General features: G+C 47.0%; 1 protein-coding gene across 1 annotated transcript in view; it reads left to right on the top strand.

The window, feature by feature from the left end:
- Nucleotides 1-15063, top strand: part of SPTBN4 (spectrin beta, non-erythrocytic 4) — a 114076-nt gene that overhangs the window by 81448 nt on the left and 17565 nt on the right. The window contains exons 20-28 of the mRNA XM_029571090.1: nt 1610-1834; nt 3498-3587; nt 4586-4864; nt 5914-6044; nt 7976-8180; nt 9643-10020; nt 12065-12309; nt 13648-13786; nt 14489-14573. Coding sequence (XP_029426950.1) covers nt 1610-1834; nt 3498-3587; nt 4586-4864; nt 5914-6044; nt 7976-8180; nt 9643-10020; nt 12065-12309; nt 13648-13786; nt 14489-14573 — 1777 coding nt within the window. The remainder of the gene's footprint in view (nt 1-1609; nt 1835-3497; nt 3588-4585; nt 4865-5913; nt 6045-7975; nt 8181-9642; nt 10021-12064; nt 12310-13647; nt 13787-14488; nt 14574-15063) is intronic.

Below are 15063 nucleotides of genomic sequence, written 5' to 3'. Positions count from 1 at the left end.
CAAGAATAAAGAGAATATCTATATGTGCGTATGTATATATTTTTGTATTCAAATCTGTTGAAGATTTGGGTGGAAAGAATCTGAAGCTGCAGACCTTATGCTGGGGTCCCGCATGTGATAAAGCGTGGGCATGCATGTGTTTGCAGTGTTCCAGGTGTCCAGAACATCCAGCTCCATACATTTCCCACCCGTCACCATCTCTGTCCCATTTTCAGAGTGAGGCAGCAGGGGTAGGGGGGAGAGAGAACCCCAGTATTTCCTTCCATCCCAACAGCTGGCGACATCGCAGCAAGACAAAGGTTATTGAAGACACAGTATTGAGCATTTTGTTGTTTTGGTAAGAGCTATGTTTGCTCCTGCCAAAATATGTATCTGATGAAATACATGCAATCCCTCCTTTCACCAAAAAACCCTAATTTTTACAATAGAAAATACCAATACTGGTTCTTTAATACTGCTACTGTACCTCAAAAAAGATGCAGAATGGCAATTTAAGCCAAAACATTTTATATCTAAAATATGTTCATGTTTAGGTCCCCTGCCATTCAGACTTATCTCTTGTCTCATATAGGTCTTCTCCAACACTGGAGATGGCCTTTTCTTAGATCATTCCACGGTCTCATTTGTAAATGGGGGAGAAGAGAACCCCCAGAGGTGGCTGCATGTGTGTTTCCAAAAAATAGGATTGCAAAGCACATTGGGGTGCTGTTTGGATGACCGATAACTACAAAAAACTGAAATTATTCTTGTTATAAAAGTGAACTGATTCCCCTGAATATACCCATGGATAGAGCTGCTGGATTAATGAGAAGAATTATTAGGCATCATTGTTTGCACAATCCAAGGGTGATTTAACTGAATCTCACTGATGTTTCAGCAGTGCTCAGGCTGCAGCAGGTTTTTCCTAGAAAGAAGGAGATAACTTTATTTACCATGCAGTCAGATATATACATATCAGGCAGTGCTGGACCATCAGGGACACCATCCTTTTCTTCTCTGTTATCCTCTGGAGATGTGGGGACACTCCTAGATGTAATACAGTGCAACCAGCTGTTCTAACCAACCCATCCAGAAAACACCAACAATATCCCTGGGCTCTGTGCAAGAACTTGTTAAATTCTATGGAACTCTTTACCCCAGACACAGAAGGTTATATCCTGCAGGACAGCTCAACAATGGTAGCCTTCCAGCAGCATATAGCAGCCAACAGTAGCCAGAGAATTCTGTACATATGTTTGCCTTGATATTAGGAATTTTTAAAATCCAGGGACTTAGTAGTTAAAGGGGTGGTGCTCACCTTGGCCTTAAAGGCTCCTCCCAGACAGGTCTGCTTTTCAGGATGTCTGCTATAAATTAAATTGAGATTATGTTTGCATATGTTTGGATGTAAGAATCAGGTTAATATGCATAATTTGGTTACCCTGAAAACTGGACCTTTCGGGTAAGCATCTGGGACCAGCTTGAGAAAGTCTAGGGCTAAAGTTAGAACTAGAATGACTGCAAACACCATGCAGGATAGACGTGGTTAGTGACCTTGCTGACTTGCCCACTTGCCCTCACAACATGGTGGGCCTGTAGCCTTCAGGTGTAACTGATGTATTCTTTGCAGACAATGGAGAACCAGATGGAAGAATGGTGCAACGAGGTTGGCCAGCTTCAGGCACATGTGACTTCTCTCCCATTGGAAGCGTCCAGTCAAGAGGCAGTGGAGGAGAGGCAAAATGCAGTGGGGACCAGGATTGTGCGTCTCATTGAGCCCTTGAAGGAAAGGAGAAGAATTCTGTTGGCCTCCAAGGAACTTCATCAAGTCAGCCATGATCTGGAGGATGAAATTGTAAGTCTGAAGGGACTGATAAAGATTTGTTTGTTTTTTTGGTTGCTCAGAAAATACTTTGAGAATCTACTATTAGTGTAGCTGCATTTAAGAATGGTTTGGACAAGCTCCTGGAAGAAAAGTCCATTAACCATTATTAAGGTAGAGTTGCAGAAATCCACTTCTTATCCCTAAGCAGCTTGGAATCTGTCTACATCTTGGGATCCTGCCAGGTACTTGTGACCTGGATAGGCCACTGCTGGAAACAGGATGCTGGGCTTGATAGACCCTTGGTCTGACCCAGTATGGCAAGTCTTATGTTCTTATGTACATGACCTCTCCTGTGACTTGGTGTCAATGTTGGGTGCTGTGTCACCAAAAGATCTTGGGTTCAAGGAGAAAGATTCGGTTTGTGGGGTGGCCTAGTGAGGAAGATGGGAAATTCCATGCAACTTGGTCAGTTCCTGCTGACTTAGAGTGATGTTAATGATTAGCAGTGAATACTGTGTGGCATGCAAGGAGGGGAGAGACCACGGGGAGGGAATAGTTTGATTCCCATTGAATAGCAGTCTGAGATGTTCACTTTTACGGTCATCTTGATTAGCCTCATCTAAACATGGAAGAAACACTAACCCATTTCTTTGTAGGTAAGAAACAAAACTAGGTTGGGACTGATTAGCATGGAGGAAACTGCTATGCAGAATAATATTTACCACCTCTGAAGATGTTAAATATTATTAACAGGCCCAGATTTCCCACAGCGCAGGTGCACCGAAAGGGGTGTCTTCTCCTCCAACTCAGCAGCACTTTCTCACAAAAACCAAGGACCTGCCCCCCTTAAAGTTGCAGGAGTTTGCTGGTCAGTGACATTCGGAGCACTGTAAAATAGGATTGCTGCCAGCCTGCCCCGCACCTTACCGGGAGGGGGGGAGGGTAGGAGGGTGTCTGACTGGATGCTGTTGCTGAGACACAGCCCTGCTTCTGAGAAAGTGCTGCAGTGACAGGAGGAGGAGCCCAGGGCCGGTGCAAGGGTGATAAGCGCCTAGGCGAACCTTCTATCTTGTGCCCGCCCCCCCCCCCCCCCCCCCCCCCCCCGCTTGTGGCCTGTCGAGTTTTTGCTTTTCTCGGCCATGAGCAGGATGGGCACTGCTCGTGGCCTGCTGAGTCTCTGCTCCTCAAGGCCACGAGCGGGATAGGCTCTGCTTGTGGCCCCACATGGCTGCTCTTCGCCTCCCCCTAATGGTTGGCGGCCTAGGCGACCGCCTAGTTTGCATAATGGGCCGCACCAGTCCTGGAGGTGCCCCTTTCAATGAGAGGCAGGCTCAGAAGAGGGCACCCTTCTACCTCAACCCCAGCCCTACACCTCTCATGCATCCTTAGAAGGGGACTCTCCCCCATGCCTGGGGATGCTATGGGGTAAATCCAGCCTTAATTATTAACTGGAGTGTTCTTATAAAGGATTATTTCCACAGGAAAGGGCACTTTGGGACTATACAAAGAGGAGTTCTTGTGAATGAACTGTAGCAATCTACATTTTCTAAAGCAATCAGAAAAAACATCTGCAGGACTTTATCTGACTGAAATTACAGCATGGCCTTGTTTTCAAACACTGCAGCCTTAACGAAGAGCTGAGTTTTGTTAATTGTTTTTTGTCGTTTGTTGCCCTTTTTTCGCTCTTTGCTAGTCCTGGGTTCAGGAGCGGCTCCCCCTGGCTATGGTCAAAGAACATGGGGACAACCTGCAGAAAGTCCAGCAGTTCATAAAGAAGAACCAGGTGAGCGCTCTCACGTGTGGAACAGGACAGGGCGCCCTAGGTTGTTCTAGGATTTTTGTTAATTCTCTTTTTCTGTTTCACATCAGCATTGCAGCTCCCAGGATAGAGCAGGGGCAGGGGCAGAAGGTGTGAGAAAGTCAGGACCATCCTAAGGGCTATCTCCAGGATCTGGGCCACTGGGTTCCGCTGCTTAGAATTTTGTGTCCTTCCCACAGCAAACACAAAAATCTTCAACCCATTTTGTGTGTTATTATTTACTCTGCATCTAGTCCTGATTGTGCTTAGCTGCAAAATCTTAGCTCAGTTTTATGTATAAAGAAAAGTTTTGTGGGTTGCCATGTGAGGCGGTTTGAATACATAGAAGTGTAAGGGTCAACAAATTAGCTGTGATCTCTTTTTATTGGACTCAGTGCATCAGTGACTTTTTTGAGAGATGTGCTCCCTTCATCAGATCTGACTTGAGTTAGCTCAGTAGAAAGGGATCACCTACAGCTTGTTTGTAGACTCCCCCCCCCCTTCTTATTTCTGTGTATAAGTAAAAAAAATAAAAAATTCCTGCACCCAGCAGCACCTCGGTCCCCGAAATTTGAATAAATGGTTAGGTACAGATGATGTTATGAAAGCCTCTGCTCTCATCAGATCTGAGAGTCTCAGCAGTGAACATCCTTTGATTACTTGTCTTTTATCAACAAGTAATGGCTGCAGAAGTTACAATCATTGAGTAAAAATGATGTTCTAGCTGAAAAAAAATAAAATAGCCAGCCCATAAGCTCTTCACCACCTTCTTTCTTCCCGTCTTTTTCTTTTAAAATGGGGATAGCTGGTTTCCAGTCCTTGAGGTTTTAAAGCGCTCCATGATAAATATTATTCAGGAGACAACGTTTTCAGGTCCATTCATGTTCACCGGTTAACTCTGAAGGCCCAACTGGCATGTGCAGCCCTCCCGAGACTTGGAGTTTGCCTTCTCTGTGAACCTAAACCCTGTCTTCTGCCGGCAGAACCTTCGCAGGGAGATCCAGGTGCACAGGCCTCGTGTGGATGATGTGCTGGAGCGGGCAGGGGCCATCGCGTCCATCAAGAGCCCCGAAGCCGAGAACGTGCGGCTCAGCCTGGAGAAGCTGAGGCAGCTGTGGGACTCCCTGAGAGAGGAGGTGGAGAGGAGGCAGCAGCTGCTGGATGCCACCTATCAGGTCCAGCAGTATTACTTCGACTTGGCCGAGGTGGAGACCTGGCTCAGCGAGCAGGAGCTGCTTATGATGAACGACGAGAAAGGAAAGGTGAGCGAGGCCTGGCAGGGGTGTAAAAGCCTTTTATGCTTTAACAGTCCTGGCGAAAAACAGGGACCAAGTCAGATCTGATGGTCACTGAATGGCCATTGTATTTTTTTTTGTCACAATGTTTAGAAAGCTCAGTGGCCATGTTGCTAGCTAACGCTGAAAAACAGTGGCCACATCAGTTTTGGTGGTCACCACTGGATTTCTGCCATGGTATGTCTGAAACTTGATGACCATGCAACACTGCTGTCAAAAGTTAGTAGCCAAAACGGTTTTTAGTGGTCATTGTTCGCCATTTAAATTCTGCCGTAGTATCTCTGAAGCTTGGTGACCATATAGCCAACTGGTCAGAAGCAGTGCTAGCACACTGGGAGACCAAGCTGGAGTGGAGAATAGGGAAGGAGTAGAGGTCCACGGGGAAGCTGAGAATAGAAAATGATCCTCTTCAGCTGCTCGAGGCCCTAAGTAATAGTTTGGTCTGGTTATACCTACAGCCAGCTCTAAACCTGGTGCTCAAATCTGTTTTTGTGGTTGCCAGTGACCACTGGATTTTGTGCTCCTCAAGACTGTTAACCAGATGGCCATCTGTGATGGAAATGGCAGCCAAAACAGGTTTGATGATCATCAATAGCCACTTGGAAACTGAATTTACGGTACACTGTTTAATTCTACAGAAAATTACATTCATGAAAGTTTTCAGTCATAGCTCAAGGAAGATCAGATGCATTTATATAAAAGAAAATGGTGAGGGGGGTGCGGTTACTTTCTTAGCATCCTTTATACTTCCAAATACAGCTTGGCACGATAAAGGATTTCATGGTGATACCAAGAGCCGAGCCTGGGAGAATGGTCAGTGATTACCTCTCCAACCAGTGACCAAATCCACTGCCTCGTAGCCCTCACTGCAGCTTTCTCAGGAGCTGAACTAGGAAGAAGAGGGTAGAAGTACAGCCTGGGCTTGCTTGGGAAGCAAAGAGAAGTCAAGGGGGAGGGGACATTTACGAGTGAAAATGTTGATCTTCGATTTTGATGTCTTACAAATGTGTCCATAGGATGAACAGAGCACATTACAGCTGCTGAAGAAGCATCTAATGCTGGAGCAAACGATTGAGAACTACGAAGAGACAATTGCTCAGCTGTCGCGTCAGTGCCGGACCCTTCTGGAACTGGGCCACCCTGACAGGTGAGCAGTCAGCATAGAAGCACTGGAGACGATGACTCAGAATATGCGTGCATGTGTGTATGTCTGTCCAGAATCACCTTAAGCACGTAGCAATGCCTCCCCGATGACATGAACTATAAAATGAACTATTGCCCAATCAGTAGTGTTAGATGAGCTATTACCTGGTCAGTAGTGGTATAGAAGGAAGCTGTGAACATGGCATCATCATCAATCTTGTTTTTGCAGCAATTTTGTTTTTATTGGCATCCCCAAAACTTTAAAGACTGGCAGTGAGGAAAATAATATAATTTTGATCCTACTAATGGAGAAAATAGTGCTTTCTAGAGGCATTAGTACTCTCATCTCTTATGCCTTGCCTGCTGCTGTTCCCTCATGGAGGGAGGGGGGTGTCATTTTTTTCCACTATTAACTCCGGTGGCAGTCTATGTCAGGATTCTGGTAAATTTGCAGTGGTACCATCCATAACATGTGAACTAAAAGATATGTGGAACTCCTTCATGTGAAATGCTTTTAATATTTTACTGGTATTAGGTTTGTGAACGAGAACTGGATGACAGAAACCCAGAGGTGTAGCGAGGGTCTCTGGTGCCTGGGGGCCAACTAATATTTATTTATTTATTGAAATCTCATATTCTGCAAATTCTTTGCTCAAAGCGTTCAGTGTTGTGTCCCCTGTGGGCATTCCCCTTTCATTTCCCCCCCCCCCCCTCCACGTTCCGCCAGTGCATCAACACATGGCACCACCGCGAGGGGTCTCTTCGCTGGGGAGGGATGGGGGAACCCTGCCAGCACATCACCACAGGGCGCCTCCTTGCAGGGCCAGTGCTAACTTTTCTGCAGCCCTTTGCAAACAATTGCTGGGCTGCCCCCTCCTCATTCAGTTTTTTGTTGGGTTTTTTTACATTTAATTTGTATTCTTTTACTAATCAGGGTCAGTGCAAGGGTAATAGGCAACCTAAGTGAATCTTACAGGTTTGTGCCCAGCCTTCCCCTATCACGGCCCTCGCCATACACAATTTCAAATTATGCATTTATAATAAAACATTTTACATGGAAAACATACTCAAAGTACAGTCATTTGAAGTAAAAATATCACAACAACGTGTATATTATATTTCTCCGAGGACAAGCAGGATAGTAGTCCTCACACATGGGTGACATCATCAGATGGAGCCCGGCACGGAAAACTTCTGTCATAGTTTCTAGAACTTTGACTAGGCACCACTGAGCATGCCCAGCATGCCCTGTACCACGTGTCCACGCGGAGTCCTTCTCCAGTCTCGTAACATAGAATCATGATAAAAATAAAAAATAGGAGAAACCCAACTCCGTGGGGGGGAAACAGCATCATTGTGATACAAAATCACAGCAGCATTGAGACAAAGGGAGATGCCATTACTGTCGCATACAAAAGCGTCATCATTGTGACATAGGCAGACACCATCACTTTAATATAAGGGGGGCATTGTTGCTATGACACAGGGAATGCCTTTGCCATGACACTCGGTGGAATCATCAGCATGACATGGGGGGGGGGGAGGAGGTAGGGGGATCTCCATCAGTGTGACACGGGGAAGGATATGATTGCCATGACACGGGAGGAGACACCATCGCTGCAATACTGGAGATGCTGTCGTTGTGAATGGGAGGGGGGGGGGGAATCAGCATATTTGTGACACAGGGAGCATGGCCTCTAGGACAAAAGGCAGCATTATCGCTGTGACTTAGAGGGACACGTGGAGGCACGGCTGTTGGAGGGGGAGGCACCAACCCTGTGACACTAGGGGAGAGCATCGTTAACGCAGAAGATATTCGTGACATTTGCATGGATAAGATGACCTTTGCATTTCTTGATGAAATTGATTGTTTTGCTAAAGTAGCATCCTGCAGGCTTGTGGCTCATGCACTGACCAGGGTGTGTCCTTGCATAGCGAGCAGATAAGTAAGCGCCAGTCTCAGATTGACCGGCTGTACGTGTCTCTGAAGGACCTGGTGGAGGAGCGCCGAGGGAAGCTCGAGCAACAGTACTGGCTGTTCCAGCTCAACCGAGAAGTGGATGAACTGGAGCATTGGATTGCCGAGAAGGAGGTGGTGGCAGGGTCTCCGGAACTCGGACAGGACTACGAGCATGTCACGGTGAGCTTGAGCATAGGATGGGGTGAGCCAGTGCCAGGCTGGGATTGCTCTGAAGTCACAACGAGCTCCAGGCCTGCTGATCAGTCCGGGCTGATCTGGCACCTGACAGCTGTAATTTGCTAGTGGGGGTTTTTGTCTCAGATCAGGATCTGAAGTGTCATTTGCCAGACCTGCAGGTCTGTCACCAGATGTAAGCTCTTTGTGGTTACTTTCAAGCCTAGCACTTATTGGAAAACTGTAGGTCAAGATATTTTTTCTAGTGGCCCTTAGACAATGAATTTCTGCCATGGAACCCCCAAAATATAATGGTCATGTGGACACCTGCTGATAGAAATTGGCAGCCAAATCATCAGCCACCTGGCTATACTGATCATTCAGCAAGGAAACTTCAAACATATAAATCATGGGGGCTGGTAATTTTATGCTTATACTAGTGAAAAGTGCCTGGCATTGCTCAGGTATTCTGGTCTCTAACAGCCTCTGTGTGTGTGTGTTCATATGTGTGTGAGGGTCTGTGTCTGTGTGCGTGTGCATGAGCTTATGAACACTTCTGCGTACCTTTGTGCGTGGGCCTAAGCCTGCCTGATCCTGTGTGTGGGAGCGTGACAGACAGGGCTTTGGAGACAGAGCGAAATGGCAAACATTACCCAGCGTTGCTTGGGTTGTCAGTAACAGCCTGTGTGTGTGTATTTGCCGGTGCCTCTGGGTGCGGGTACCATGTGGCTGTGTGTGCTTGGGTACCTCTGCCTCTATAAGTGTGTGTGTGTGTGTGTGTGTGTGAGACAGTGCTTTGCAGACAGAGCATATTGTCTTTGCACTTTCCATCATTCCAGGCAGCACCTGGTGACCACAGATAAACATGACAGTGTGACTTCATATAGAAAGAGATTATGGCTGGAATGTATGACTTTCTTTTTTAGGGAGCCCAGCAATTTCCTCCTGCTTTTGGGGTTTCCAACTCAGTTGAAATCTAGACTGAGAGCTGGTACCATGAGCACCATCATGTACATCTAACAAAGGATTTTTCCCCCCTAGTTTAGATTCCCTCCCAACTCACTTAGCACAGTCATTGCAGTGATAGTCCTTAAGCAGGGCTCCTTCCAGATCATTCTAATCTCGGGTCCTAAATACAGTCCCTCTCCCTGCCAAGGGCTGTGAACACAACCTGTGTGGCACCCCCAGTCCTGGCAGAGGACTTGAGCCAAGAATCAAACCCAGATTCTCTGCATGGCAGCGTGCTACTGAGCCCCCAGACCGGCCTTGGGTGGATGACCTGCAAAGGTCCCTTGCATAATTCTGTGATTGTAATCTTTACAGCATAGTGGAAAAGCACCACGTTTCCACTGGGTTTTGAGATATTTTTGTGTAGCTTATGAGTAGGTAAGGAACCCCCTTCTAGTCCCGTTCAGTTGGAGGCACAGTAATGCTGAAGTTGACCTCTGGCCTCACTGTCCTTTTGCAGCTGCTGCAAGACAAGTTCACCGAGTTTGCCAGCGAAACAGGAAGCGTTGGGCACGAGCGGATCTCCACCGTGAACCAGATGGTGGACGAGCTGATAGACTACGGCCACACTGATGCTGCCACCATTGCGGAATGGAAGGATGGCGTGAACGAAGCCTGGGCGGAGTTGCTGGAGCTGATGGACACCCGGGCGCAGATGCTCGCAGCCTCACACGAACTTCATAAATTTTTCAGTGACTGCAAGGACGCCCTGTCCCAAATTGAGGAGAAGAAGCAGAGACTCCCAGCTGTGGTGGCTCTAGAGCCCAAAACCTGTGCTGGGAGTCTCCAGAGAATGTTGAGTTCCTTTGAACAGGATGTCCAGAACTTGGTTATCCAGGTGAGAAAGAGAAGGGAGCGCAGGGGTTTGACCTGCAGTGAGACAAGTTATGGTGTCAATATGAGTCCCTGTGTGTGGCTGCTCTATAGCTCAGTTACTGCAGAGTAGAAAGAGAGTGCAGAGTTCAGGCTGTGTAGTTGTCTGATCTGACATTATTATATGAATCAATTTAATCTTGGCAAAGCAGAGCAGATGTTTAGACTGAAGCCGCATCATGCTTTATTTTTACAAAGTGTCCATCCGCCCTGAAGTAGTTTCATGAGCTTGAGGACTCCAGTACAGCTACAGCAAAAGGGTCTTGTGATTTTTATTAATATCCTTGTGCCTGGTTTTAACTTTTGAATCTGTCACTTACTCTGTGTATGTGATCTTGGGGGTGAGCCATTTTATCTCCCAGTGCCTCAGTTCTAATCCCCAGCTCTGTCACTAACTCTCTGTGTGACCTCAGGTGAGTCACTTTATCTCCCTGTGCCTCAGTTCTAATCCCCAGCTCTGTCACTAACTCTTTGTGACCTCAGCTGAGTCACTTTATCTCCCTGTGCCTCAGTTCTATTCCCCAGCTCTATCACTAACTCTCTGTGTGACCTGAGGCGAGTCACTTTATCTCCCTGTGCCTCAGTTCTAATCCCCAGCTCTATCACTAACTCTCTGTGTGACCTCAGGCGAGTCACTTTATTTCCCTGTGCCTCAGTTCTAATCCCCAGCTCTGTCACTAACTCTCTGTGTGACCTCAGGCGAGTCACTTTATCTCCCTGTGCCTCAGTTCTAATCCCCAGCTCTATCACTAACTCTCTGTGTGACCTCAGGCGAGTCACTTTATCTCCCTGTGCCTCAGTTCTAATCCCCAGCTCTGTCACTAACTCTTTGTGACCTCAGCTGAGTCACTTTATCTCCCTGTGCCTCAGTTCTATTCCCCAGCTCTATCACTAACTCTCTGTGTGACCTCAGGCAAGTCACTTTATCTCCCTGTGCCTCAGTTCTATTCCCCAGCTTTATCACTAACTCTTTGTGACCTCAGGCAAGTCACTTTATCTCCCTGTGCCTCAGTTCTATTCCCCAGCTTTATCACTAACTCTTTGTGACCTCAGGCAAGTCACTTTATCTCCCTGTGCCTCAGTTCTATTCCCCAGCTCTATCACTAACTCTCTGTGTGACCTCAGGCAAGTCACTTTATCTCCCTGTGCCTCAGTTCTATTCCCCAGCTTTATCACTAACTCTTTGTGACCTCAGGCAAGTCACTTTATCTCCCTGTGCCTCAGTTCTATTCCCCAGCTCTATCACTAACTCTCTGTGTGACCTCAGGCGAGTCACTTTATCTCCCTGTGCCTCAGTTCTAAAGCCTGGCTCTGTCACTGACTCTAACACAGTGTCCCTAAATTGAATCTAGTAGGCAGAATATGCCAGTTTTAGTAGCCGTATTAGTCCTGGAGAAAACTGGGAAAGAACAAGGCAGTTTTGAGTAGTCTGTAGTGTTTCGAGGTCCCATTTTCATACACGTGGCCCTTGCAGCTGGTTTTCAAAGAGAAACAGCCTGGATAATTTCTCTTTGAAATTTAGCTACTAATATTAACTCTACTGTATATATTACATGCTCTCACTTTTAGAAGCAGCCATGCAGCAACATTGATAAACTGTTTCCACTCCAGAGGTGGCTGCATGTAGGTTTCCAGAATTTTATGGGAACAATTTTCAGAATATGCAAACTCATTTTCAAAGGGAAATTGCCTGCCGAATGTGACTGTGAAAATGCACCAGTGCACACACCGCAGGCTTGATGAAATCACCACATATATTTTTCCTTCCCTACTGTAACCCTGCCCCTCTGCCGTCATACTTTCACATGCCTTGAGGTGGGTGCAGTTTTCAAAATACCTTTAAAAATTGTCCTTTAAATTGTAAAAGAGATTGGGGATACTGTTTGAATGAAATTGACTTTATCCATCTGTGTAATTCTTTTTCACGCCATTAGTTTGAGCTGTGTTGTCCTTGTGACGTGTGCAGTGTCAGAGCTGTGAGCACTGAGCATGCCTGTGTACTTGCCTAGGTGCGGCAGCTGCAGGAAAGTGCAGCCCAGCTGCGGACAGTGTACGCCGGAGCGAACGCTGAGGCCATTGTCTTGAAGGAGCAGGAAGTGACACGGTCCTGGAAGGAGCTGTTGGCTTCCTGCGAGGACTGCCGACTGCATATCAACACCACCACAGATAAGATGCGCTTCCTTGGCATGGCACGTGACCTCATCTCCTGGATGGAAAATATCACCTGCCAGATCGGCACTGGAGAGAAGCCCAGGTGTGGCCCCCCTGGGGTTTCTGGATTTTCCAAAGCCTTGCTGCCTTCAGCAGTGCTGATGAAGTGCTCTTGCCACTTCCAGCTGGCCAGATTGTTTTTCACATCTGCACGGAGCCTTCTGTAGCAAGCTCCAAACCATCAAGGATATGCTAGGCCAGTCCTGGTTTTATCCCCCAGTGCCTCCGTGGATTCGTAATTTTAAAGTCATTAAGAAAAGCCAGAACTATGAATGCACAGATATAACTGGGGGTAAAACCAGGACTAGCTTATCTTGTCTTTTGATAGCAAAGCTCTTCAGTAAAGGGCAACTAAAATGAACAGGGCCTACAACAAACTCTACCAAGAGAGGCATAATGCACTCAAAATGTACTCGCTGGAGAAAAAGGGAAAAGATGGGGAGAACCTCCCCCACAGATGCCCCTCCAGTCTGGCTGGTCCTCTTTGATTGGTTGGTGCTTGCTCAGAAAATTCACCCTGAAATTCATTATGCCCCTTCTATACTCACCACACCAAACTTTCTGGAGCCCCCACTGGAAAAGATAGAAACATTCCAGAGGCCGATATTCTGTGCTACTTAGCTGGATAAATAGCAACTTAGCCGGCTAAGTGGCTGCCACTGAATATCTGGCTACGTTCAGTGGGTACCACTTAGCCGGATAAGCCACTTATCTGGCAGAGTAGTTCCCTGTATGTATGCCACTTACCTGGCAGAGTAGTTAGCCGGATATCTAGTGGGCGGGCAGTGGGCAGATTGGGGCAGTGCTACTTATTTGAACTTAGCCAGTTAAGTTAATCAGATATGTTAGTTCTGCCATCTGCCAACTAAGTAGCACTAAATACGAGGATATTCGGCAGCATAGCCGTGCTGCTAAATATCTCATGTTAACTTAGCTAGATAAGTTTTATCCAACTAACTTACCTAGCCATTTTCCTTTGAATATCTACTTCCCAGTATTTAGCAGGTTTCCATAAAATGAAAGCAGGTAGATGCTTGGAATAACCTACCAGCAGAGGTAGAGGCAGTTAATACTGTGACAGAATTCAAGCATGGTTGGGACAGAAAAGGACTGGTTGAGAGGATGACTAAAAGACATAGGGGATCTGGTTGCTGGTTTAAGCATAAAAACTTGTATGCTCTTTTTCCACTTATGCATGGCCAAAAATACCAAGTTTCTGTTATCTGTGAACTCATCATACAGTAACTTGTGCTGGGAGACACTCTTATGGAAATAAGAGGGTCACATAAGTTAGCACCTTCATTGTGAGCTGCTGTGCATGTGCCACAGCTTCATCTCCCAGGCTTGTTAACACACATGGTGCTGTATTCTGCTTCCCTAGGGACACATCTTCTGTGGAGGTGCTGATGGGTTATCACCAGGGCCTGAAGGGTGAGATTGAAGCGCACAATCAGGACATTGTGACCTGTGTGGACCTGGGGAAGACGCTAGTGCTAAACAAGAGTCCAGCCACAGAGGAGGTACAGGAGGGAGCTCAGTTCACTTGCTCACCCCCCTCCCCCCCCTTCACACCTATTTCTCTTCCTCTAGTCCAGTGCCCGCTTCAACTAAGATCTGTAACCAAGCAGCACAGCAGGCCAAGGGAAAAGAAGTTTTTTCCATCCCCAGGTAGAGTTTCCGAGTCATCAGGGACAGGATGGCCTTATAATAACGGTTTTCCCTAGAGAAATTGCAATCTACTGGTCCATGGATGCAATGTGTTAAAACCAGGGCTGGCTTAGCCTGTTCTTGATGACTTGAAGCCCATTGGTGGACTTGCAGTCCAGGGTAAGAAAGGAACCTGGGAGCTGAAGTGTTAAAAGGGAATGCTACCCATCAGGCATTCTGCAGTGTCTCAGCAGTATGTAGGCCAGATCGGATTAATTACTCCTTTGAACAAGAATCCTCCTAATTTCTCATGCTGATGTGAACATTCATTGACTGTGCAGCTGCCTCTGAGAGCTGCAGTCCCCATCAGACCTGAAATCCCTGCGGCGGGAGGCTGATTTTGGTACAGTCCCCCACACTCGGGGACTGTACCAAAACTGACCCTGAGGCAGGGTGTGATCATGGTGAACTGTTCTGGATAAAAGGGATTTCCTGCCCTAGTGTTTTCTTTCCTTCAGTGGCAATAAAACAACAACAACAAAAAAATGTGTGTACCTCTTCCTTGTGCTTTTCAGATCAAGGCGAGCCTGGAAAGGCTAATGCTGAAGAAGAAAGAGATGATTGGGAAATGGGACCAGCACTGGCAATGGCTGCAGCAGAGTAAGTGGGTTATGCTTCAAGCCCCCCCATCTCATCTCATCCTGCTCCCTGTCACTACATGGCTAGCTGCACCTCTTCACCTGACCAGACAATTTTAACAAAAAAACACAAACCCCAAAACATCTGACTTCAAGATGAGGCATTCCTAGGCCCCCTGAAGCATGAACACGGGCTACCCCCACCCCAGCCACCGTTCTTCCAACGTCCTTGCAGTGTTCGCTGCATACGGCAGCTCCTACCGGGTGCTCTGCCATGCTGCTATCTCCTAGGAAACAGTTCTGCTCCCTTCGGCCTCTGCTGATGAGTTTACGCTGCCTCACACCTCCCGCTGTCACCGAGTGCTGCCAAGTTTGTAAAGACTTCGCCTGTGCTCCAGCCACTGCAAACTCAGGCTGCAACTTGTTTGTGAATAACTTTCCTAATGCCTCACTTTTCAGTAGACGCCCAGGGAAATGGAAGCGTATTGTTCCACATTCCTGCTCCCCTCATT

The sequence above is a fragment of the Rhinatrema bivittatum genome, chromosome 11, assembly GCF_901001135.1.
Source record: "Rhinatrema bivittatum chromosome 11, aRhiBiv1.1, whole genome shotgun sequence".
Taxonomy (NCBI): Eukaryota; Metazoa; Chordata; class Amphibia; order Gymnophiona; family Rhinatrematidae; genus Rhinatrema; species Rhinatrema bivittatum.
Note: the sequence above shows the minus strand (reverse complement) of the source record. Positions and strands in the feature narration are given on the sequence as shown.